The sequence below is a fragment of the Bombus huntii genome, chromosome 13 (assembly GCF_024542735.1).
Source record: "Bombus huntii isolate Logan2020A chromosome 13, iyBomHunt1.1, whole genome shotgun sequence".
NCBI classification, from domain to species: Eukaryota; Metazoa; Arthropoda; class Insecta; order Hymenoptera; family Apidae; genus Bombus; species Bombus huntii.
The window spans coordinates 5,348,413-5,373,970 of NC_066250.1; the positions used below are offsets into that span (position 1 = coordinate 5,348,413).

General features: G+C 36.3%; 2 protein-coding genes across 6 annotated transcripts in view; one reads left to right on the forward strand and one right to left on the reverse strand.

Annotated features, from left to right (window-relative positions):
- The window catches only part of LOC126872390 (heterogeneous nuclear ribonucleoprotein 27C-like), a 30,676-nt gene extending 25,407 nt beyond the window's left edge, over positions 1 to 5,269 (forward strand). For 2 of the 4 annotated variants that reach the window (XM_050632292.1, XM_050632288.1), the window contains one exon: positions 2,302 to 5,269. In XM_050632292.1, coding sequence (XP_050488249.1) covers positions 2,302 to 2,444 — 143 coding nt within the window. In that variant the 3' untranslated portion in view covers positions 2,445 to 5,269. Of the gene's footprint in view, positions 1 to 381; positions 1,759 to 2,301 lie in introns of those variants that run through there. The other 2 variants (XM_050632289.1, XM_050632291.1) reach the window with 2 other exon arrangements.
- On the reverse strand, positions 4,954 to 25,050 carry LOC126872389 (ankyrin repeat and death domain-containing protein 1A-like). 2 transcript variants are annotated; one of them, XM_050632287.1, is made up of 14 exons: positions 24,883 to 25,050; positions 14,469 to 14,629; positions 13,587 to 13,690; positions 12,646 to 12,744; positions 12,276 to 12,374; positions 11,627 to 11,833; positions 10,230 to 10,427; positions 10,063 to 10,161; positions 9,901 to 9,999; positions 9,724 to 9,822; positions 7,937 to 8,032; positions 7,029 to 7,263; positions 6,663 to 6,791; positions 4,954 to 6,585 (listed from the first exon to the last, which is right to left on the reverse strand). In XM_050632287.1, the coding sequence occupies exons 2-14, from the start codon at positions 14,560 to 14,562 to the stop codon at positions 6,500 to 6,502; spliced, it is 1,644 nt and encodes a 547-aa protein (XP_050488244.1). In that variant the 5' UTR covers positions 14,563 to 14,629; positions 24,883 to 25,050; the 3' UTR covers positions 4,954 to 6,499. The 2 variants fall into 2 exon arrangements, with proteins under 2 accessions (XP_050488244.1, XP_050488243.1); XM_050632286.1 differs by having other exon boundaries at positions 6,663 to 6,803.
- Positions 25,051 to 25,558: the final 508 nt, after the last annotated feature.

The following is a 25,558-nucleotide window of genomic DNA, read 5'->3' on the forward strand; positions in this document are numbered from 1 at the left end:
CAGGTTCGAGGTATATCCTGTCTTTGTCGATACTTTAGGGGCCAATTATTTATTTTCTCATCAGATTTTAGTTGACAATCTCTAACGATGAATTACTTTACTTTTATATCTATGTAATATTTTTCATTCATAATTAAGTAACTTGCCCCTTTAGTATCTCTCATCCGTATCAATATATAAGTTTCTTTTAAGTTAAGTTAAATTCCATGTTTTCTAAGCATATGAAAACAGAGGTACTTTTCACTATCACAGTGTAAATCATGGAAATTTGCATTGGTGTCGCCGCGCAGACACGTCATTCTAAATTTACACTTTTACGCCTAGCGAAGGGCGTGTTCGGGACGGCCCGCACTACCTAATTTCCTCCTTTATTTCCCGCAGACAACACCCCGATCCCAAAGTTCAAAAATACTGAAAGTGGAAGTCCGACCTTCATTCCGAACGGAGACGCAGCCCCAGGTCCCCAACGGTTTTCCTTGACCCAGCACACGAATTATCACCCTTATAGGCGCTAAGAAATAGCAAAAACAGCCTACCAAAGACAAATCAAGCCTTTAGGTTCTTAATATAAAAAAGGAAAAAAAAACAGCAAAATTTAGGAAAATGGAAAAGAGGGAGGTTGGCGGCGCTGTAATGGAGGAATGAAAAAAAAAAGAAAGAAATGGTGTAAGGTGGTAGATTTCGATGAGAACGTTTCCAAACGTGGCCATCATCCTCTTTGTTTCCCTATGCCTGAATTCATGTCCACGTTTTGATACATTATTAAGGAAAATTCCTTTTATAGTTGTCACTTTTTGATCGTTTCGTACCGAACGATGATTCGTAAATAGCCCGTAAGATGATTTATCTATTAAGGATTTATATAAGCTACGTGCAAGTGACGCGTCCTTTTAAAAATTAAGATTACTTAAGGCCTACCATTTAGATCTGTTATTAAGTTACGTATATTAATTAAATTTTACCATACGGGAGCTTTTTAGATTTGTGACATATCTATGCTATTCTCCCCCCCCTTTTTTTAATTTATACGCATAGATCTAATGTAGAAAATGGAATCATGGTATTAATGATTGTCTGTATATTTATTTAAGAGGCTGCGAAATATAAGTCGAAATTTAGGGCAGGGTCCTTTGTTGTACTTGAACTTGAAAGTATAGCAACTTGTTTCAAGATCGGATCATTTTAATTCATTTACTGTGCAAAGTCGAAGCTCGACTAAATTCTATTAAATTGCGTCCTTTGCGTCAACGTCCTGTTCGAATCGGGAAAACGCGTTGAAATTCGTGTGTGGGAAGATGAAGCTCCCAGCGGAGATTCAAATTAAACTTGATCGTAAACTCTATTTGCTTCGAAGTTGCTCGGCGCTCGTGATACATAGTACTAAGTCCTTTTATACTAATTATTAAGGCCGCGAGAGATATGGAAGAAATATAAATTTTGTACTGAAAATTGTAAGAGAGAAAGAGTGGGAGAGAAAGGGAGAGAGCGAGAATTGGATGAAAAGTAAGGAGCATATTATAACTTCATTGTTTTAATCCTCGTATATTTAAGTCGGCGGTGTTTAGTCGATAAGCACTATACGATTAAGATGATCAAGGACGTAATATAATAAGCTTTTCGTACTTGCACGTTACGAAACATTTTTGATAGAATTTATTTCTTTGTTGCACGACCTGATCGTTTTCTGCTTCTTTTTTCTATTATACGTTAATCATATAGATTATTAATTAATTCTAATATATCGATATTAATACACCATTTTTTTTCTTTTTATAAATCTTATGTAAAGTGTATTCTCGGAGCTTTGTTGACAGAGCACGTTCTAGAAGATCTTGAAGATTCTCGCCCACGAATCGACCACCTAACATCCTTCAATCGCTATTACTATTTAATTTACTTTTACGTTCACGCGCGCGTCGCGTTGCTCGAGCCAATTCAATTAATTCGTAATTCCGGGGGCGATCCTTTCCATTAACGCTGTCAATCTCTTTTTTAATCCACCATTTCTTCCCTGTGACCTAAAATTCTTTATCGCGACGTGGCCTTCAAACCCGCCACTGTGCCCGACGAGATTATCAAAGAGGTTGACAATGCTTCGATCAATGCTATTTTATTTTGGGCTCGATGATTCGAGAAATTTTTTATTTGATTCATAGTCAATCTCTTCGATCGTCCTCGAATCGTCCCATCTTTCGTTCGTGACTACACGCGCTACTGCTCTCTGTCTCTACCGATCTTTCCTTGATTACAATCCTGGATCGCGTCCTGGCACACGTACGTTCATTTATACGATTCTAACAGGCACCGAATACGGACCTCCGAGACTAGGAAGCGTTTCTCCTGCCCCAGGAACCACCAACGGCAACAACGGCGGCGGTGGACCCAAAAGGGGTCACACAGGATCCTCATCCAGCTCCAACAATTACCATCCCTATCGTCGCTAGAGATGGACTGAAAAACAAATCGGTTTTTCGCCGTATTACGCGATGTTTCGCTTCTTTTTTTCATATTAATCAACGATCGACTGCCGCATCATACATGTCGCGCTTACACGACACTTGCATATCACACGTGTAAATCTTCGTTTGTGTGTGCGTGTATGAGTGAGCATGCATGGCAACGAGAATCATAATAGAGCAAAAGAGACGAAGATAATTTTTGTATAGCTTTTTTAAGTCAACGAGAGAAGAGGCATCTCTCGAATAACGGTTTCAGAGCAATGAAAGAACGATGGTTACGCTTTTTATAAGAATGGAACGCAGAATGGTCGTTCTTTTGCTGTTCTCATTACGACTTGAGTCAGAAGAGGAGCGAAAAAAGATCTCAAGGACTATCATCGAAAAATTGTACATTTGGAGAGTATTCGTGGACTGCAGGATAGAAGTCCTCTGAAGATGTGACGAGAGATCATTAGAAAAAGGCGAGTTGCCAGTTCTGGAAGAGCATCAAGGACCAATTATTATACACGATCAGGAAACACCAGTTCCGAACTCAAAGCGAAGAAGTTTTTCCCAGCATTGTACTATAAACTATTTACGATCGCTTTTAAAGAGATAAAATTACTTTCGGCCAGGCTGTGTAGATCAAACTGTCGAATTAATCATTTACTTCTTATTTTCTATGGGAAAATTCATACAGATCGGTCGAGAATTTTTGTTTCGCGAATATAAAGAAAGATGTGGTAAGGAAACTGGGATCTTATTAAGAAGCATTAATGTTGACTGGTTCATCCAAAACGGTTATAGGTATTGTAAGATTTAGATGTAAGCATTTTCAACGTATCGATCCATTGAAATCTTCGTCCTAGAATTAGCTACAAGAAGCGATTAAGTACTTTAGAAACGGGACTTATCAGTTTGTCTGATTGCCTTTCTCTTTTTTTCATATCCACCCCTTTATTTGGTTAATTTGTAAGAGACGTTAAAATAGGAAATTACCTCGAATCTGTGATCAAATCAAAAAGTAGATAATATCTCTTTGAATTATCTCGCGACGGAACATTTTATGAGAAAAGACATGTACAGAATAAGCTGATACCAATTTTGTTCATTTTTTAAATTTAATAATTCCGACCGGCGATTAAAACAAACAAAAAATAAATTCGTTTCAAAACTCGACAAGAAACCTAATCCTTTGTTTTTTTCAATTTCTGCCGTAGGAAGTTTATTTCCTAGACGTCCTGTTCATTTTACTGACTGGATGACGCGAGGCTTGTGGACTTGAGGTAAAAGAACCGGAAACACGCGTTTAGCCGCGGTCGGGCTTAACGGGCCGCGAGAATTAAAAGGGATGTTTTGCATATTAATTTAAACAATCAAACTGGTCCTTTGTCCTAAATTCAATCTTCCATCTCCTATATATTTTATGTTTCCTTTTATTTCTTGTGTTTTACGTTTGTACTCTTTCACTTGTTGTGTCTGTTGTATAGTTGTTTGCGTATTAATTTGGTACCCACTTCTTTCTTCCGCTTCGAGAATCGGAGACTTATATAAATATGCATATATATTATTATATATCGAACGAACGAAACACGAATTATTCATGTACATCGTAATAAGAGCAGCAACTCCAATCCTCGCGAATTCCTCGGTAATTATTCGTATGTATTGGGATTAGAAAGGTTTCGTGCGTTACGATGAAAAGAGAATGGAGGTAAAGGAAGAGTATATATTTTTCATGGTTCGAGAATAAGAATATAGAGAACGAAAGTATGCACGAAAGCGGCAGAAGAGTGGAAACGATTTAAAAAATGCGTAGATGTGTCACGTATCTGCGTTTTGTGCGAGCCAATAGCTTCGTCCATATTTAGAATAATGTGTAATTTAAAAATATTAAACTAAGTAGACCTCATTATTTACGTAAGTGCAGTTAACAGTGGATATTTGTATTTATTAATTGTATATGCCTATGAGACTAAGTATAACGTATATTTTCGTACATCCGGGAAGTTGTTACGATAAAGGGCGTTAAAAAAGCGTAGAAACACGTGTGAACGTTTCCCTCGATATGTCAGTGTTCTTTTCCCAGACGGAAGAAATAAAAGACAAAGAATGAAAATAAAGATGCTAAACACCATTGTGCTTCTCGGTCACCGGCACGCACGTACTTTTTCGCAATGGTATGAGACATACATCATCACTTTTTTCGTATGTAAGCGTTCGAACAGAAAGAATAATTAGTTATCAGAAAGGCTGACATTCTACGGAGGAGTGAAAATCGACAGAACCACGGAGCTATAGTGATTCTCATTGTATTAATAATAATTAATTATTGATAACACTTAAATGTAATGTTAAGAGTTAGGAAGCCTGGCGTGAATTTATATGCCTATTTAATGTACGATTTGTACAATTCTGGGTACGATATACGATTATGATAATTAATTGCCATTGGTGGCACTCGAGCCTTGTTTATACCATCACCGCTGATAGTTATTATAAATTAGTAATGAAATAATAATATGATGATGATGATGATGATGATGATGATGATGATGATGATGATAATGATGATGATGATGATGATGATGATGATGGTGATGGTGATGGTGATGGTGATGGTGATGATGGTGATGATGATGATGATGGTGATGATGATGATGATGATGATGATGATGATGATGATGATGATGATGATGATGATAGATATATCGTTCATAATATTTTGTTATATATTGCGAGGATGGAAACAGCAAGAAATGCATTCTTTTATAGTATAGAAACAAATGAATATTCCGTATGGATTAATAAACATTCACATTTTAATAGAATACTCTGTTTAGGCTACTCCAGATACACCATTGTCCTGATAAGTATCCTGCCAATTTTCCTGATAACCACCTTACACTGCCTAACATCCTTATCATCCCCCGCTGCAAGTTATCATTTCCAAGATCAACAATTCAAGGATTAGGATCGATTTAAGGTAAGATATTTTAATTTTTATACATATTTTATTTGGAGATTTATGGAATATCGAAATTTTGTCAGTATATTTTCACGGAATTTTATTATACCGAGATATTGATGCCTGAAACTATCGCATAAAATTACGGATTTTAGTTTCTTTCGTAAATTATTAAGAAATTGTATGTTTAAAGTTATTATTTCTAAAATTAGAATTTCAATTATAATTCTAAAGTTATTATTGAAATTCTAGTTTTCAATATTTGAAATGTTGAGAAATATAAATCAGATTTTCTTTCTTTCTAATGGATAATTCTGCTAAATATTGTTTCATAATTGGACGGGGTATAGTGGTTTAAAAATAGTTTACTATAGACTATTAATCAGGCATTTATTTAATTGTACGTAATACTCAGATATGTAGATTGTCTTCCTCGAATTATACAATGATTGAAAGTTTCGTGATAGTTTCCTTCGTCTACTCTCTATGCATTTCTTTTATCACATCGAAAGCCCTGTATAATTTCTCTGTTTTTTCGCACTTATTCTAGAAGTATTTACGTATTACGCTGACGTATTTACAGTAGAAATTTGGAATAGGATTTTCGAACAACTGGATGAATATATCGAATAAAAGATAAAATGAAATAGGACGGCTTCGGACGTCGATCATTTCTTTAACTAACAAATGAAAATGAAAGTTACAACACTGCTGAATTGTTCGAATTTTCTAAAAATATATATAAAGTATCAACATTAAAATATCTAGACTCGAAAATTTGTACATTTGCGCGATGATATGAATTTGTTCCATTTCATTTGAAAGATTCAAATCAGATTTCGCGATATATCGAAAGCTTTCGTTGATTCGCAGAACTTATTTTCGTTTCGTTGATCTTCGAATGCTAAACGACAATTTCACTATGATACACGCCTCTATATTGAAACATACTGTAAAAAAGGTAAGATCAGCGTCTCTACAGATATGCCACATAGTGAGTATCGCTAAAATTTTCTACCGAAGATCCTTCAAATTTTCCTAATTTCTGTCCTTCGTAACTTTCTTCTCATTCAAGCAGGATCATCAATTATCTTTAAGTGATCGAGCATTTATGACATCGCTGTTTGTTCATTTTCTCTTTCCCGTCTTTCTCTTGATCCATGTGCTTACGAACGGATTCTATAATTATTTTCACGATAGTTTTTTGTTTTCCTTGCAAAATAAATATATTAGTAATTTTGTAATAAATCTCTTACCAGCGACAGACTTTTTGTCTACTGCAAACAAAGCGTCGCAAAGCTCTTTCCCTATGGAGATTTCAGGATTCAATCCCGACGCCCAGATCATCAACATTCGGAAACCGTGTTCCTTGTAACTCGAAGGACCTATAAGAGGAGCTTTATCGTCCTTTTCGTAAGGCTGTTCTCGGTTTACGGAGGCAACATCGAGGATCAAAATATTTTTGTAAATTACAATTTATCGTTAAATCATCTAATCGTCTTTATCATTCGAGAACTACTTATTTTAAGAAATGAACTTTATACCTCGATGACTCTTTGCAATCTTCGCGTTTTCGATTTGAAATTTTCTCTTATAAAATATGTATAAAATAATTATTTTACCAGTGTATTGATGCTCGATTGCTCGAATCTGATCGTTTGTGAACGCCCAATGCAACGCCAATTTTTTCCAATCCTCGGGACCTAATTGTTTGTATGCCAACTTCCATAAAATCGATCGAATATGCTCCGAAAAGGCGCCATTGTTACTGGAAATGCTTCCACCCCTCGATCCTTCTCGCCATCTTCTTCTAGCTGGCGTTAGATCACGAATTTCTTTGTCGGATGTTGAATCCTCCTAAAAAGATTGCTGTCTGTCACCTTTGTCTGCTGTACGTGTAAACTTTGATCCTTCTACAGGTTGTTTATTCTTTATGAACCAAATTGAAGTGTAAAAATTACGTAAACGTAACATTATTGACGAACGTTGATAAAATGTAGCATTGTTTTATCAAGGTAGATACTTTAGATGTTTTATTATACACATCAGACACACAAGAAGAATTTCTAGATTACAGTAGTATAGAGACATTTCAAGACTTTAGACTGAAGCTTAATAAAATTCTAAGATCTAGATGGAAGAAGAGATAGCGACGATAAAAATATTAAACGAATCCTTGGAATTGTTTGTAAGAATCACACATAAGAATTTCCATGATTTTAAAAAAGAATAGAAATACTTCGCATTTTGAATTTCATAATATCGTGAGATTCGAATGAAAAATTTGTTGCAAGAAAATACCAAACGAATCGTCGGAATGTTTCCTCTCTTCGTTGATATTAGGAAGCGAGATTCAACGATGCAAATTAATTGGAAAAATATATGCAAAGGAAGTGTTACGTTAATACACCGCTTCTTAATGAGTTAACACAAAAGTCTCGAGTCGTCGACTGAATAATAATTGTAAACCAAGGGAACATAATATTCTGCAAATTTTACGTCACCTTAATGGAACGTTTAAGCCACCTACCGGTGTGGGATAGTCCAATCTCGCGGTTTTAATTATCATGTCGACGATTGCCGTGAAACTGCCTCTTGCTGCGATGTAAAGCGGTGTCCTGCCGCTCTGTGAACATCCGACAACTTCGTTTTAACTTTATTAACTTTATTAAGTTCACAAATGCCACAGCGGTGTCGATGTCAAGTTGGAGTACTCTCGAATTGAAGCATATCATGCACGCTGCCCTGCCTGTGTAAACTTTGTTCAAGGAAGGTAGCCTTGTTGACTATGTTAGCTCGTCACATTCGTGTTAAACCGGGGTTAACATACTCGGTACAAAGAGACGCCTACATTGATTGTGTTGGGTCGACATGCCACACCGCTGCGAGAAATTTTCCCGATGGAATAACCCCGGTATTATTTTACAAACGAAGTTTAATGCTTGGAAATGGAAATGGACGTCGAGTACATTACGACACGTCCGGGGCTACGTTCGCGGTTGCAGGTAGTAAAACCGCGATACACTTGTGCAACTAAGTTTCCACCGTAACGTTGATTTTACCAGTTGTACCAGTTTCAGCTATTTCGGTAATTTCACGTCAGATATACGAATATTTCAACAGTTACCGTGGAAAGCTTTTATGTAATATTACATGGTTTATAGAAAACGTTTTGAAACTTTGTCAGCTCTGTAACGTGATACGACTGTTATGGTTATATTCGTACAATTTAAAACAAATCTGAAAACGTAGATAGAAAAGAGGAAATATTCGCTGCAATCATGTATTTAGCAAAAAACTAGCATACCATAAACAAACGTCTTAAACATGTAATACATGTAAAAAATGGAGTAACTGAATGTTGAAGATTGTTAATAGAATGGTTAATTGTCCGTTTAAATACTTTTGTGCTCTCTAGGAAATATATATTTCCACTGTGTTACGTCGCGTAACACTCTACCTAGCCCAGGCCACACACCGCTGGCAAGATGGCAACCAGATGTCGTCGGATACTCACTGCGTACCTTCAATAGTCTCAAGTACCTTCCATAAATCTCAGGAATTTCCTAGTAGAGGTCCTTCAAACCAAACAAACGTCTGCATTTCTAAAGACTATTGTCTACTACAGCTTGACAAGGGAAAGTTAGTTTTTCTCACGTATGATGCAACTTTCCTCCCACTAATCACTTTCTCTCGAGGGCGGTTAAGACCCTTCGTTTAACCAATTAACAACGAAGCCTATTTCCCTCACTCTCTTAACTAAAATCGGCACCAACAAATCCGATGGTCCCGTGCGCTAGACACACCCATCCTTAGCTATCCTTCAACCGGGTATACACACCCGCAGATCAGTCACTCATTCATCTCGTACATACGCACCAGCGTAACTGCCTTCGTTATAAGTTGTTGGAATAAACGGTGAAATATAACTTACTATACTGTGTCATATTCATTCAACCACCTCTGTTATCTTAACCGAAACAGGGGAACGACTACTTCGCGGCGTCGATTAACCGAATCGTAGCGAGAATTTACGCCTCTCGATGACGCGTTTTCCTCGCGACCGCGTCTCTCCGCGAACGGTCGTAACACACTGAATGTACATTTTTAGATCGGATTTAAACTATGCCAATATAGTCACGACAGTCGCGTCTCATTACAGCGTTAACAAAATTTTGAAATGTTTCCTACTACATACATGATGTATTCATAAAAAATATCTACGAGTTTTCGAATCTTTTCATGAACCTATTTATATCATTTTGGAAAAGCAAATAAAGAACGAAACTACCAAAAGCGAATAGTATCGGTATTTACCTGTTCCCTTTGTTCGATATTCGCACCTGCTGCTAGCAGCAGTTCGCAAATATCCGTGTGTCCCATTTCTGCGGCGATGTGAATCGGCGATTGTAATCTCTGGAACAGATAGAATCGAATCGTGTCACAAGCGAATGTGTAAAAATGCGTTTCATCCACGAACACTGTCGTACGCACCGAATTTAAGCAATTTAGATCGACGCCTTTATTGATCAGTATCTCGACCGTTTCTACTTCGTTGTTTTGACAGGCCAAATGCAAAGGCGTGTTTCCATGCTGCAAACCGATTCCCGGTGATGGATGATTATTAAATATCGATCACACGTATCTTAAGTATACCTTGGATTGTTTGTTGAGTGCTGCCCCATGGTGAATCATCGAATCTAATATCCCTTTGCAACCCTGACTGGCAGCCACGTGAAGCGGAGTAAAGCCCATCTATAAAAGGAACGATCGAGTACGTTCGTTGATTAGTAAGGTGATAACGAAGTTAAAACGTTATTTACTTCGTCGGTTAATTCAGTGTTCGCCCCGGCTCTCAATAGCAATTGAGCTATAGCCGTGTGCCTCGTTCTCGTGGCCACATGAAGGCACGTGTTGCCTTCATTGTCCTGAGCATCCACCTTAGCTCCCAGTCCTATTAAAACTTCCACGGCTTCTAGATGTTCTTCCGCGCAGGCACAATGTATAGGCGTCTGGCCTTTCTGTAAATCAACGCGAAATTGTTAACTTCGTCACGCATTGTTATGTTTTGAAGAGTTTCCAGTTTCTTATGTGATTTAGTTCTGGATAAAAATTAGTGCATCTCAGAGGGCAGTTTATTTTTAGTACAAATAGCTGGAAAAACATATTTTCTACAAATAAGAAAAGATTCAGCTGTGAAAGAATTAAATGATATTTTGTGAAAAATGTTATCATTATTATTGAGTTTATTTAAGTTTGAATATTCCCGCAGTTTTCTGTCCAAATTTTTCAATTTTTCCGGAATACTGAAAAGATCAAACGTTTTCATTCAAAGAAGAAGATACATATAGAGGGAAAGGTCACGGATGAGTCGTCATGATCGAATGTACGATAGCTGGAAGTGGAAAGCCGGAAGCACCAGCAAAACGATGCAAGTTCTATAAAATTCCCTCAAAGGACTGTAGTTAGATTCATGCTGCTGTACGTTGCACTCTGTCCTTCGGGGATTTCACTTGTCTTCGCGATAAGAAGGCAATATAGCTAATGTCGGAGACCTAGTTTCGCAGTATCTAAATCGAGAGACACAGAGGTAAAGAGAGAAAACGGGCACCAGTCTCCGTATAAATTGAAGTTTCTTGCCTCCTCTGCATCCGTTCGTCTGCAAATATTTACATTCTCCTATCAATTTAGGGTGGATTAATATCTTACGACACATTGAATAAGCTGCTTTCGAGGAACTGGGTATATAACCTGTCATTCTGGGGACGAAGTTGAGAAAGAAGTTGCAAGTACTTTTTGCTCATGAAATTTAAAGTAATGCAAGGTAACAAAATGAGAATAACGGAAAGTTACGAAAAGCAACGGAAACTTTAGATTTTACATTTACAAATATTTGGAACTTTAAATCTAAACTTTTTTATTTAAAAGTTTGCGTATTAAAAAATACACCTTAATCCAGTGGTTTCTTTTCAAGCTGAACTCTTGTTTCGTAACTGTGTACAGTTACGAAACAAGAAAGAACAAAAATGAAAAGAACACGAAGTAACGAGAAGCAATCTTCTAATTTCAAATTTTCACGCGCTTGAAATTTTTAACTATTAAATCTATTATTTTATTGAAAGATCACAGTTCCCATTACCTGCATCATCGACTTCTCTTCCAGCTCAACTCACATTTTTCTCGGTTACAAAAGAAAATAACGAAATACGATAGCTCTTACTTTATCCACAGCATTCAGCTCGATTCTTGGCACATTGGTAAGCGCGGTTATCATACTTGGGTGACCGGCACAGGCTGCATGGTGAAGAGCTGTCGCACCGGTACAGTCGGTTGCATCTCCGTTCAACGATTCCACTGCCTCAGCAAGGTAGTCGACGACGCGAACGTTGTTGCCCCGAGCAGCACACATTAAGAGAGTATATTGCTTCTGTAACAGAGTAGTAGTTACGCATACTACTTTACTAAATGAACGTCATCGTAATGTTGGCCTCGTTGCAGCGCCAACATATAAATCTTTTATCGGATCGTATTGTTATTGAACCAAACGAACTGAAACATGTTCCAAAAGAAAAGCTCCTTTAGAAATAATCTTGAACGGTTTCTTTAAGAATTTCCGAGAACAGTGAAGGGTTTTCTTTAAAAGATAAGGTCACGTTCAAAACTTCTATCGTAAGAAATACTCTACGAGAAAGGTTCGTGACTCGATTTATGATCCTATACGAGAACGATGCATGAAATCGTAGACGTACACTTATATCAACTTAAATTTTCTTTTTTTTACGAAGTTGCAGTCGGTTCGAAAGATTCAAATTGATTCGATTCCGATGTTTTCATTTAGTATCAATCTATCGGTATAATTATCGATATACCTTGTTTACCGCTGACACATTCGCTCCGGCGTTGATTAACATTTTAACAGCGTCCCTGTGTCCATATCGCGCAGCCATGTGTAACGGACGCATGCCGAACTTGAAACATGGCAAATGGAATTTAATTACGTTATGTCAATTTTATATAAAATTTGTTCAGATTCCAGTCACTGGTTTTCTGACATTCGATAAAATTCTCTTCAAATATAGAAATGTATGTAAAATAATTAACATTTGAACGAAACGACGAGAAACATTCGTAATAACGTTCGAATCGTCATATGTTCATTTGTTCTGACAATTATTCTGGTTTAGTTCAATTTTATTTGAAGCAAATATCTGAATGATAATATTTTCATTGCGATATTACCTTGTCTCTGGCCTCGATGTCGCATTTCGCTTGTATCAACATCTCTATGATCTCCGTGTTCCCCCTGGATGCTGCCCAATGAATTGGCGCCCGACCATACTAAACAATCATTTTCCAGTGCAAACATACGCGTATCGTGCGTGTTTCTAGCGTTTCAATCGATATTAAATTACCGCTATTAGTCACTAGAGACTCGTCTTGTATTAGATTGGCACAAAAATTTATTTCATTTTATAAGAAAATAATAGATGCACGACATTTTGTAAAAGGAAAGAAACTTTTGGAACAATCTAATATTTTCGTTTCCGATCACTTTTCATGCGAATAGTTCCGTTGAATACGACATAAGATAAATATAATTAATTTTCATGTAGGGAACGCGATGTTCGTTCCTTCGTCGCGTGCTGTTCAAATACCAACGTAAACTCTCGAGGAAGAAATATGTAAACACGTTAAAGCGAAATATTTCGTACTCAGTCAGACGGTTGATTCGAATTCAAATTTCATTGCATTAATATTAAATGCAAGAAGATTGAAATAGTTCGAAAGCAACGACGAAATTGGGGAAACGATAAATTTCCTTAATTGAATCCTTAATGCTTCGCTAATGGAGCCTCTAGTAGTAATGCCTCGTATGTAGTCAGACGCGCGTCCTTACATCGACTTACATCTCCGCCATTACCACGAACGTATCATGTTATCTGCTTTCGACAGCGCAGTGAGTTTTGCACAGCATTAGTGTTAACGAAGTAGCGCAAAACGAAAAATTCTATTTGCAACCGTGTTATTTTTCGACTCCATTCCGGGAAATTCGATTTTTGTGTAGGAAGTTGTTTCGACGTAAACTGTGATTCGATTGTAGCGGATTTCTTTCAATGCTTTCATATTCTCCCGTTTGAGATTTGTTGGATTTATCATGTAGCTTGTTTTTTCCCACTTACATTGTTCCTGGAATCGACGTCCACGGGCTCTTTGAGCACTTTGCGAACGGTGTCCGCTTCATTTTTTATCACAGCCTCGTATAATAGGAGATCGTTTTTAAGTACTGGTAAACAGAAATTTTCAATGAGCTTCTTTCATTATAAATATTAAAAACAATGTTAGTTAGAAACCTGCGCTACTAAATATTCTACTTTCACCTTTCTAACCTTTTATCTTTTTTGCACGATACAATAAACCCTCTATGTACATTTTATTTTATATTAGATTGTTCAGAAGATTTATAGCGAAAGATTAAAAAAGATTTCATTAGAATTAGATGTTTTGCCATCTATAACTTTTTGAATCTTCTCTTCAAATATTTTTCATCATCTTCGATAAAGAATTCCTTCCAACAGCTTTTACATGTTTCTACATAGAATATTTAATATTTTGTTTACGTATCTGTTTTATTGATTTATTGATTTATTGGTTTTATTGAATTTATTGATTGATTTGAATTTTGGTCTTTGGTTTTTCCTTAATCTTTTTTAGTATTCAATAAAGTGCAGTATTCGTTTGAACATTTCATTATTTAATAAAAAATGATAATAAACATGCTTTTTAAAAATTATAATAAACGAACTTTTCGAACATCCCAAAACTTTCTTTCAAAGAGATTTCTAAAAATCTTGTCTTTTAAAAAAAATATTTCTCATATCAGACTCGAGAGCAATCAAAGACGCTGTATCGTAATCTCTCGAAATTTGTTCGTTTACTCAAACCGATGACATAAAAAAGACGAGAATTTATTGCTTTCAAGTTTAGATCGGATGAAGAGTTAATACTAGGGAGAACAATAAAATTTCTTGAAGATATCGCATTCTCCTTTCTGTGATACTTACTCCTAGCAGTCTTTTGGTTCAACACTTCCCCTTCGATCGCCTCGTTGATATTCAGGGGCGAGGGTGTCTTCGTCATTTCTTCTTTGTCCACCATGTTTTGTTATTTTCTCGCGTCCCTCTTCGGTCTACATGTTGGCTCTCATCCCGTGTACTTATTGAATCTGAAATTTAAAATTGAACACGAACGTGCTTCGTTTTCTCGTTATTCCCAGCCTGCACTAACAGGCTATGAATTATAAAACATTTTACGTGGAATTACGTAATGGGGCGGAAATAACAAGTTTTTCAAGTCCCGTTTATATTTAATGTGAAGTTATGCAAACGAAAGTTTTCGTACACGTTCCAATTTTATCATGCAGTTCATTAGCAAAATTTATTTGCATCGGATTTGTGTAACGCCTCCGGTTATCACTCTATTGATTTCGCCCTGGAGTTCATACTTTTTCTGATGCTGCTTTGACCTTTTATTAATTATAATGCCACGAATTTATTAATTCATGAATCCTACAGTGAAAGCAATTCGACCAACTTGCAGTTATTAATAGTTGAAAGTTTCCATTTGTATCGAAATTCGGCGCATGCCTGGCAGGCTGCTCGACGAACACAAATGAAATAATTATACGCATATTTGCGGTTTCGCTTTAGTATGCTATTCCAAGGATGGCGTATGTATTTACTAATTTGCATCAGTGACTTGACTCACTCACTATACACGAATTAACGTCGTTATTATGTGGGGAATCCGTTGCTCAATTTCGAAACGACGTTGGCAAGAGATTCAATAGCGGTATTCATGGAACAGCTATGGTCCTCTAACAGGTGTTCGAGATCACAATTAAAACACGTAACGCCATAGAGATAGACGGTTAGTAAATGGAAGTGGAACGTATGAAAATTTCATCGCTAATTTTCCTTCGTCGATTTCACTCACGGCTTAATTAGAATGTACAAGTTGCCACAACGAAACTCGTATCGATCTGTTTTTCTAATGTTCTATTCATCAACCTAATAACAATATTATCCTCCCACGTCAACCAAAATCAAAAGTTACGATGTTGTAGATATCGATCCGGTCGAGTAACCACTAAAAACCCTATCTTAGGCGTGGAATAATGTAAAAGAAAATACAAAATCCTGCAACGTGCGTACATGTCGTCGTCAGTCTAACTGCAAATACTTTATTTATAAGATTCACAACTGTTTCACTCGCGTTTATTGGTTATACATGTTTTTCCTTTCACAAGTAACCATTTCAATGTTATCGGTTTGGCGATACGTATCTTGTATTCTGTAATTTTTCTCAAAATCACTCAGGTGGATCTCGGAAAATCAATGCTTGCAAGGTTCTCGTGTTGCAGACGTCAAGAGGCGAAGGTATATCACGGCTCGAGATGAGAAAGGAGAAACCCCCTTTCAAAATATGTAAATACAAAACATTCCTCTCACGGACGAACGCAGTTGTTTGTTTGTTCCGTTTCACATTTTCTGCGAGAGGCACCATCGAGTCAGTTTCATGGATACGAACAGGGAAAATATATGAAAACACAACGTGTTTTACGAACTAGTTTTTTTCCTTCTTCTTTATTTGCACTCTCCGCGATTTATTTTCTTTTTTTTTTTTCGTCGACAGAACGCTTCCCATCGTGTTTTAGTCGCGTTCTATAACTCGCGGGGAATGTTTAACGAGTTGCAGAAGCGACCAGAAAAATGAAATTCTCCAACCGAGAGTTTGATCTGCGACACCTTCATGAAATGCGGACAACAATGTTGAATACGCGGAGAAATTCTGTCAACTGTTTGTAACCGAATTTATTGCGCTGGAAAAGTTTTAATAAGAATCTTCTTTCCGCTTCTGATATTTTTATGATTACGAAATACGAGCAGAATGCCAGGGATGGGCAGCACGGTCTAAAAAAATGTTACGTGGCAATAAGAGTGGATGCTGTTCCAGAGAAAATTCACAATCGGTTGGAAAGACCAGTTGGATTACTGTAATTCTCATTGTCTTTCTCTCTCACTCTTTCTTCCTTCCACAGATCAAACAATTTTTGCATAATTGCTACGGTAATATGTAATGCACTCTTTAACCAAACATGATTTAATTTCTGAAACGTTTCTATCTTAATAGAATTTTTCAAAATTGAAAAGAAAATTGTTTGCAATGAGAGATGTTGTCTATTGCAAATAAAGGATGCCTGGTCAATCTGGATTGAAATAAATGATGATTGTAGTACAGTTTTGATTGCAAACACGAGTCTACATAATTTAATTTTTAGAATATTTTCACTGAAATAAAAAATTCTTTTTATCTTGTTCGCTGCTTGGAACACGGTTGGATTGGTTAATCAGATTATGACGAATAGTGGCTTCATGATATTCATTGCAAAAGCGTGTCTTGCACCATTTAAATTCTGTTATATTTCAACTTTAATAGAAATTTTAAAAAAATAATACGTTTGTTATTCGAGATACGAGTGAACTGGACAATTGAATTCTAATGAATGATGATATTGAAGGTTGACATAATTCTCATTGCAAACGTGACTCTGTATTCGGCGGTTACATCGTTGAAATTCAATCGAACGTTAACTATGTATATCTTTAATTTATTGCCATCGCATTTAGACGCCTGAAATAGGAGTCGGCGTTTAACTATAGTTCTATTGGATAATATTTCGTGTATAAGGTTAATGAAGCTTAATCGTATCATTGATATTTTCGTTTTACAATTCCACGAATGTTCCATTTCCTAAACTCCATGCTCTCATTAGTTGTTAATGACGCGAGTTTGATATAACCTGGCTAACTCAAATTACTAATGGCAACGCAACGTAGGAGGATAATCGTTATTTTCGCAGAATATACTATTATGCTATTATATCGCGATTAGCTAATTAATCGCGACATCGATTCCTCTACGATTATCTTTGCTAGTCGAGCGTTAATAGGAATCATCGAAGTTCCTTCGACTGACCTATAAATGGATAAAACGGAACGTTGTGGACGCACGTATCGGCAGAGGCAATTTTGAGAATTACGATATTTTTCAAGCTTAACTGCAGCTTTCGCTGACTCAACTGAAATATTACATTTCATGGAGCAGCGAGTTTTAGAAAGATTGGGCAGTAAAGGAATACACGAGTCTCTAAATATAAAACATTGTAGCATAGCTCATGGTTTTGATGATACGATTTCCAATATACTTTCATTTAACAGGTTTTTAATATTAGCTCGATTAATAGTTGACAAACGAGGCCGTGGAAAAAGATTAATATTTGAACGGCTGGCTGTACAATTGATAGACAAATTTTTATTGAAAGAGAATACGCGTTTTTCGCCAATTATCCTCTCGCTGTATTCCGCAAATTAAATAAATAATGCTGAAAAATAGTCAGGAAAAGGGATAAAAATAAAAAAAGAAGATAAAATACAATTTAGTTGTTCCATGTGACGCGTCTGGTTAATTACGTCAGTTTCTACTTGACGATCAACGCTCGAGATTTCGACCAAGTTTCTTATTCACGTTTTGCTAGTATTTCCCAGATAAATCTTAAAGCGTTTTCCATGTATCAAGAACAACTTTAATCTGTTCCCTTGACAGAAAAGTAAAGTTGAGATTAAAATAGCAAAGATGGGAACAATTTTTGAGCGGAAATATATCGCTCGAGCAAATCGTTGATATTTCCCTGTTAATGCAACTGAGAGCACCGGCGATCAATTACACTGCTTTTAACCTTTGGTAAATTTTGTCAGCAGTGAATGAAGAGCGTTTATCACGTCGCGTTTGACTCGGCGCGGTGTTACGATAATCTGATGGCACAGTTTTGTAATCCCTATCGAGCCACGACGTTAATGTCGTTAGGACATAAATGACAAGCTATTCAAGACCACCGATAATACTGTCGTGAGAATTAAGTAAATAATGATTTTCTGGGCATAATTTTATAGAGGAAGTTATAGGTTTTCAAAATATTTCGTACTTTGATAGATTCATACAATGTCGTCAATTATGGAAATGGTAATTATAGTTTTAGTAGTAGTAATTATATTTTGATTGATCAATGTATAATATAGTGTTTCCCCGAACATAATGAAATTCCAATAACTCCGCTTCTCTCTCTTTTTATTGTTTCCTATAGATTAAATGTTGTTTGAAATATTAAATAGGCCGTTTCAAAATAGTTTCAGCAAAGATTTGCATTAATACATTATACAATATAACATCAGTGATGTTTACTTTATTTTGAAACTTCAGGCGATTTCTGTCTTGCATCGATTCAATAATAAATTAGTTTAAAATGATAATACGTTGTAATTATATACACCGGTGTTTCCAATGTAAAATCCCGTAACATCCCACGTGAGGTCACACATTTGCACTAATATCTTTCATTAAAAATGACAAATGTTTGCGGAGCGATCGATAAACGCCCCCACGAACTCAACGCTGACGATACGAAAAAGGAGGAAAAATGCGAGAAAGATGAGCAAAAAGCGCTCTACCCATTTCTTATCCGACGGGTCAATGAAGCTGTGTAAAGAAAAGGGCGGCTATTTAGCGCGTGGCTGCAAGATGAGAAGTCAAGTAATTAGCGGTAACCGGCCCCTCTGTTTGCTTTCCTTTCTGTGCAGTTGGCGACAAAAGTGGAGAACGTGCGGGTCAACGGATAAAGAATGACGGTTGACTGTGAGATGACGCCTTCGGTAAAACGACCAGTGCACGTTACTTCGTCCGCTTTTGTGCTAAAAATAAAGGTCGTCGGTAGGTTGTTACGCGTCAACGATAATCCCTTACTGGACTCTGATCGTATTGTGGATTAACTTGTGTTCCTTCTACTTCGATAAAAATTTGAATTACAGGGTAAAAGTCATCGATGAAACTACGTTTGATATAAACTTTGTTGTTTCGAGATTAAAGACTTAGACTTAGATTGAGATTTAATAAACTTATACAAAGGTCATTACATTTTTCAAAAAGTTACTCGGTTGTAATTTACTGTTATCCATTGCAATTAAACTTCAATATCTTCCATCTCTGGTTGTTTAAAAAATTCTACACCTTATAATAGAAAAAAATATATATTTTCCCTTTCATTTTTCTCAAGTTCTTTGTCAATTCTAGATTTACAGTCGAAACGGCAGAGTCAGGAGGCAACAGACAAACGATAATACCTCGTAACTTATACTTTTTGCACTTGTTCCGAGCTTCACAAATATCATTGTGATAGTCGAATCTCGCTATAGTGGTGATAAAATTTCGAAATATTTCGTATAACATATTCAGAAAAGGCTTTTACAATTGTTCGAAAACTTTCGTAAATCACTGTACCAACAGTTTGGAACTGATAAAAAATTTGGTCGAATTTTCGATCTCACCGTTGTTGCTGCAGTGTTGTTGCCTATGTTACCTGCAGACACACGCAACGAGCTATTTGTCACAAGCTAAAAATAAACACAATACAACTGGCCTGTAGGTTATTCTCTATCCTTCTTCATTTCCCTGGCGTTCGTTTTTCCAATGTGCTTTCCGGCGTTCACCGTCTCGATTTTTCCGAGAACAAGAGAAACATTTGCGATTTACTCCAAATAGGTGAATATTCTCTCGATCCTCGAATTGTACGCTCTTTTTGTCCCATGTTCGCAATTTTTCCATTGGTCTCCCGGTTACTTTTATCCGCGGCTTGTTAACGCTCAGTTTGGGATTCGCGCGGTTCACGAGCGAGTAATTACGTGCCGTGATAAAATCGATTTTCAAGGAGGCTCTGGACACGCCGGACTTGCCACAGTACTTTGTAATTGAAAATAACAAGTTCGTTGAATTGAAAATAACAAGAAGCTCCTCCTCCAACCTAGATCCACTCACGCTAAATATACACGGCCACCGGAGATTTCTTTCCAGTTCGTGGTGTTATTCCATTATTATTTTTCAGAGGACAATGTTCTCGATGCCTAATGAACAAATTTGTTATTTTAATTCTAATTTTGATTTTTAACTTGCAACAGATTTTATCCGTTGACGTCATAGCGATCGCTACGCTCGCGGTAGCTATCTCGGGATTTATCTATCACATAGAGAATATCTGTATCTTTTCGAGTCAAAGCGCTTCCCCATTGGCGTCGTTACGAAAATCGAATCCACGAATTCCGAAACAGCGCGAGTTCATCTATGAAGCTATCACTATAACTGTTTCCAGTTTGCTTAACATTGAAGATCACAAGGAGAAAAATGCAAGCCCACTTGTGTTATTTTTCTAATTTTTAACAATAACTTGGTCGAGTAACCAAAATAAATCTACAGTATTTTTCAAGAATTAAATAACATTCATTTCTTTGCTACGTTAATTTAACTCGGTTAATAACATGTTTAGGTAACTAAGTGTCTTGGAACTCGATCTTGTTTTAGTTCCTTGCACGAGTATCGATCGAGGATTCGTTAGAAAAAAATGGAAAAAAGATAAAAAAGAGATAGCAGAAAGATATGAAGGAAAGGAGGAGCAAGATGTATTCAGTGGCTCGAATCGTGACAAAAATTTCCATTTCTCAAATGAAACTATTCTCAATCTCGATGGTTTTCAATAGTCATGCCGGATGATAATCGTCCTATCAAGGAAAACTGATAATTTCCTGCTTCCATACGCGATTAATTACCATCTGTTAAAGCGACCTCTTATCATAGTGAAAGAGCAGAGCAAAGTTTCTCGATAGAAAGCTTGAACTGGAAGAGAGACAGAGAAAGCGAGAGAGAGAGAGAGAGAGAGAGGAAGTAAGTTCCATCGGATTCGCCAATAATTTAAACCGAACTTGCGGTAGGATATGTAGGTATTTCTAGCCAGCTGTTTGATATCGGTGCAGTGATATATTCGCGGATACAAAAATGTCTTGCATTTCGATTATCGATTAAAGTTTCCAATAATCTGCTCCCGCGCGCTGATACCACAGCCTCTAATACGCATTTTATCCCTCTTTCTCGGAAAATATTTCGTTGCGCGGAGAAACTCACGTGATTACAAGCCAAAACTCGGTTTAGAACGAGTTTAATTCGCGTGATTTTCATACGGCTAGCTTTTTTAATAAACTGTTCGATCCAATTTATCCTCTTGATTCGTTTTTGTGCCAAACTGTATAAATTTGTTCCGCTTCTTCGATAAAATTTTTAGTTGTTTCTGACATTTCCACGGATCGATTCGTATTTTTTGAAATAATATCTCGCTCTAGAACGAATTTATTCGCATGTTCCTAACGTAGCAAATTTTTTTCATAAATATTTCGATTCGATTCACCCTTTCCATTTGTTTTCGTTTCGAGCTGTATACATTTATTTCATTCTCTGACTCTAATTTTTACTCGGTTTTGACGTTTCCACGAATAACTTTAATATTCATGTTCTTTGAAATAAGAACGAGTTATTTTAAGCGCGCTGATGTCTGATAGTGAAACCATCGGTGTTAAACGGTTTCTCGTATTTTTCTCTCCGAGGAATCATTTCGACGGATTATTTAGGGTTTCTCTTGGTGAGGTTAGTTAATAACGCGTTAAGTAATCGATGCTACTTGATATGCGAAAAGCGACCGCTATTAACCCAGATGGTGGAATTCGGGCTAGCATTGAATAGCCATCGATGCACATGCGTTTCACGGATTCAATGAGCATTCAACGAGCCACGCTGGAAACTCGAAACTCGAAACGAAGAAAATCACTCAGAGGACTTTTTCTGGGCTGCTGCTTTCATTTCCCTGACACACTCTCTTAGGCTCGCTAATACGAGCAATAAACATCATTCGTATAATTTACTACTCACTATCTGTTCCATGTTGGAATTTTTTCATATTACAATTCATATGCGTTATTTTCTTCTTTACTATTACTACTACTATCATTATTTATCGTTCTTCAACGCTGCCGCATTTTTTAGGCCATTTTTTTCACAATCGTGTTTTTCTGTTGTTTTTTAAATTTGAAGAAAATAATAACAATTTTGAATTTTTCTTTCAGTTTCTATTACTAAACGTTTTTGCTTGTTCGAACAAGAATAAGATTGGAATATAAAAGTTAAAAAACAGTATATTTAATTGAGCGCAATTGTAATTAAGATTAAATCTAAAGTAATCTTGGAGCGTCATGAAAATGTTACATGTTAAGGAAAAAATACGTTTGAATTCTTTGTAGTGTGAGCTGAAAATGTTTCACGAAGAACGATTCATGGCAGTAATATATTTTCCCTAAGGACACAAGATGGAGAAGTATATAAACCATCAGCTTTTTTCCTTTTATACTATCTTCTAGCTACACATCTGTTGGATGTGTCGTTAAATGAAACACGAAGATGATCCCAAAGTTAACATTCACTTCTTTGTTATTTTCACTGCTGCAATGGTTGACAAAAAGGTATCACGTTCATCATTTTCTTAAATTTTGAATAAACAGTTTGTATTAAAAAATTGTCCACGGCCATATGATGTCTGGAAATAAATTAAACACAAGGAGCAACGTCTACCTAGAGATTGATCTTTAAATCTATCCCTTTTAAAGCTTAACTGCACTTCGTACGCCTCTTTTGTTCTCATCCCCATTTCCTTGTTCGTAAAAAATTTTTATTTACGTAAAGAATTTTTCCTCTCATGCGCAAGAAAAAGTCAAATACCCTTTAGGGAGCATAATTAAAAAGTTAAAAAAAGAAAAGTAAACGTCGTTGATACAACAAAGTTATCAAATAATCGTGTATTTCATTAATTACACTAGATGAATGTGCGCGAGTGAAATGCAAGGGTAAGATAAACTCCGCCACACAACTATTGTATTGGTCACGCAATGATTACCCAGGGGTTTAATGATTTTTTTTCCTGGAGTATAACCGACCTGTTGAGGGGAAAGTTCGCCCTACATGCAAGAAGTTACTTGCATCGAGAAAGTAACTTTCTTTGGTTTAACCTATCTGCGCTAACTATCTTATGATATAAAATACTATTAAATAGTATACTGACTGCAACTATTGTTAAATATTTATTATTAATCTGCGAATTCATTTATGCAAATTCATATTTTTATATAGATAAAGAAATCGTTGCTTTGTTGTTTGTATAAAAACAGATATTGTTGGTTCACTATATTTTATGTATCGTTTAAAAATATCCAGATACTCGGTTATTTTTAACGAGATGTATTTGCATCACAAAATTGAGAATAAATTAGAAAAAGAGATTATATATAATAGAATACATAAATCTTTAAATGTTAATATGCAGTAATAAGATTGACGTTTGCAATTGTTAGACTGCGAATATTCCTACAAATTCATATTTTATTAATACAATTGTAGAAACGAAATGTAACCAGAGTTCTGTTATATTCGCGAGTATTACATTTTTGATGTTTTTTATATATTCGTGGATTGCGTATTGTTTACATTTCTGTTGCTCTAAATTTCCAATAAATGCGTAATCCATCCACTCGACCTAATTCTATTTTCTCGATTATTTATACTCTTTCGTATTTCGAAATATTTTTCCAAAGATATTCCATAAATTTGTTTGAATATGCAGAAGATAATAGTATTTGAATGCTATTTATTGGAACAAAATTTTAACTAGTTCCAGATTAAACGAACTTCTACTTATTGACTCTACTTATCTAAACGCGAACTTCTATTAGACAGGTGAAATGTCACACATAGTACGAAGGATCTGTGAACTTCTACTAGGTAAACTCCAACTACATGAACTACTTGTTCCCCGATAGAATCAGATACGTGGTCTACTCCAATTATATTTATTTCTGCACTGCAACACTTTTCTTCGAATAAATGGGCAAACATTTATTTATTATTACCCAAAACCATGTAATTCACCCGATTAAGTTTTCCTTGCTGCTTACCACCACATATATTTCAAAATATTTTTCAAACATAATTTCCGGAAATACCTACAGATCCTCAATTTATTTATTATTATTACCCTAAACGATAGATTTATTCGACGTAATTCAGTTTTCCCTCGTCTCCATTCTTTTGTACATCAAAATATTGGAAAAGCTTGAGAAAAGCTTTCCATAGCGCTCGTCGTACATGAAAACACGAAGAATGCAATGAATTCTTTCGCATAAGCTCGAATAGGTGCGTGGCGGTATTGCGTGGAAGTTCGAAATCGCGGCGGCCACTCGCCAAAGAGTCAGCATGTTAAATGAATAGTGCGGAACTCGCGTCTGTGCTCAGGAAGACACTATGCGGATGCAGCATTCAGGCAGCTTCATTCGCATCGTCACGCCCTTTATCATTGTCTAATTGCGGTGGAAGCCAATGCTCGTACGATTAACACACCCTCTCACCGCGTTTCTTGCATTTCCTCGTACGAACTGTATTTAACCCATGTTTGCATTTATAATTAGATAAAGTTGTCAATAACTAAAAGAATTTACTCACGCGGTTTCACTCTGTGAAGTGTGTTGCTGATGACGTCGTTGTATTATGATTGCAGATGTTGAAACAGCGGTTGAAGAAGTCAAATGCAGTGGATAGATACCATCGACGTTTCGTTTCAAGTAAGCTGCACGATGTTTATAGCACGAAGGGCGGCATGCTACTGGCCGAATAGTTCCCGTCTCACCCCCAACTCACCCCATTATCAGGTCGACGGCAGCGCAGCTACGTGGTGGTTGCAACCACTATGATAGGCGCTCGCAGTAAGTCGAATTTCGAGAGCTTTGTTGTTCCTTCTTTATGTTTCTTTCACCTAGCTAGTTCTCCCTATTCTTTCGCCAGTGTCCTTTGTACTGTTTGAAAAATGGGCAGTGATTTTTTTTTAAGACTTTTTTTCTGCTTAAACATAATATTTTTAACACGAGTGGAATTGCAGTCCATTTCGAAGATTCTAAAGTGAAATATCAATATTAGCGTTAAGTTAAATTTAGAGTTAAGTATTCTTTTTCAGAGAGGAAAGAATGAAATTTATAAAGCGCGACAGTTTTGATTTATAATTCATTCGTGTGCTCTGAATACAGAAAGCTACTTTAAAGTAGTTGTTCGCTTTTGTACCATTTCTCTGATACAACTTCCACGTTGCCACCTTCACGGCCATTTAGAAAGTGTAATTATTTAT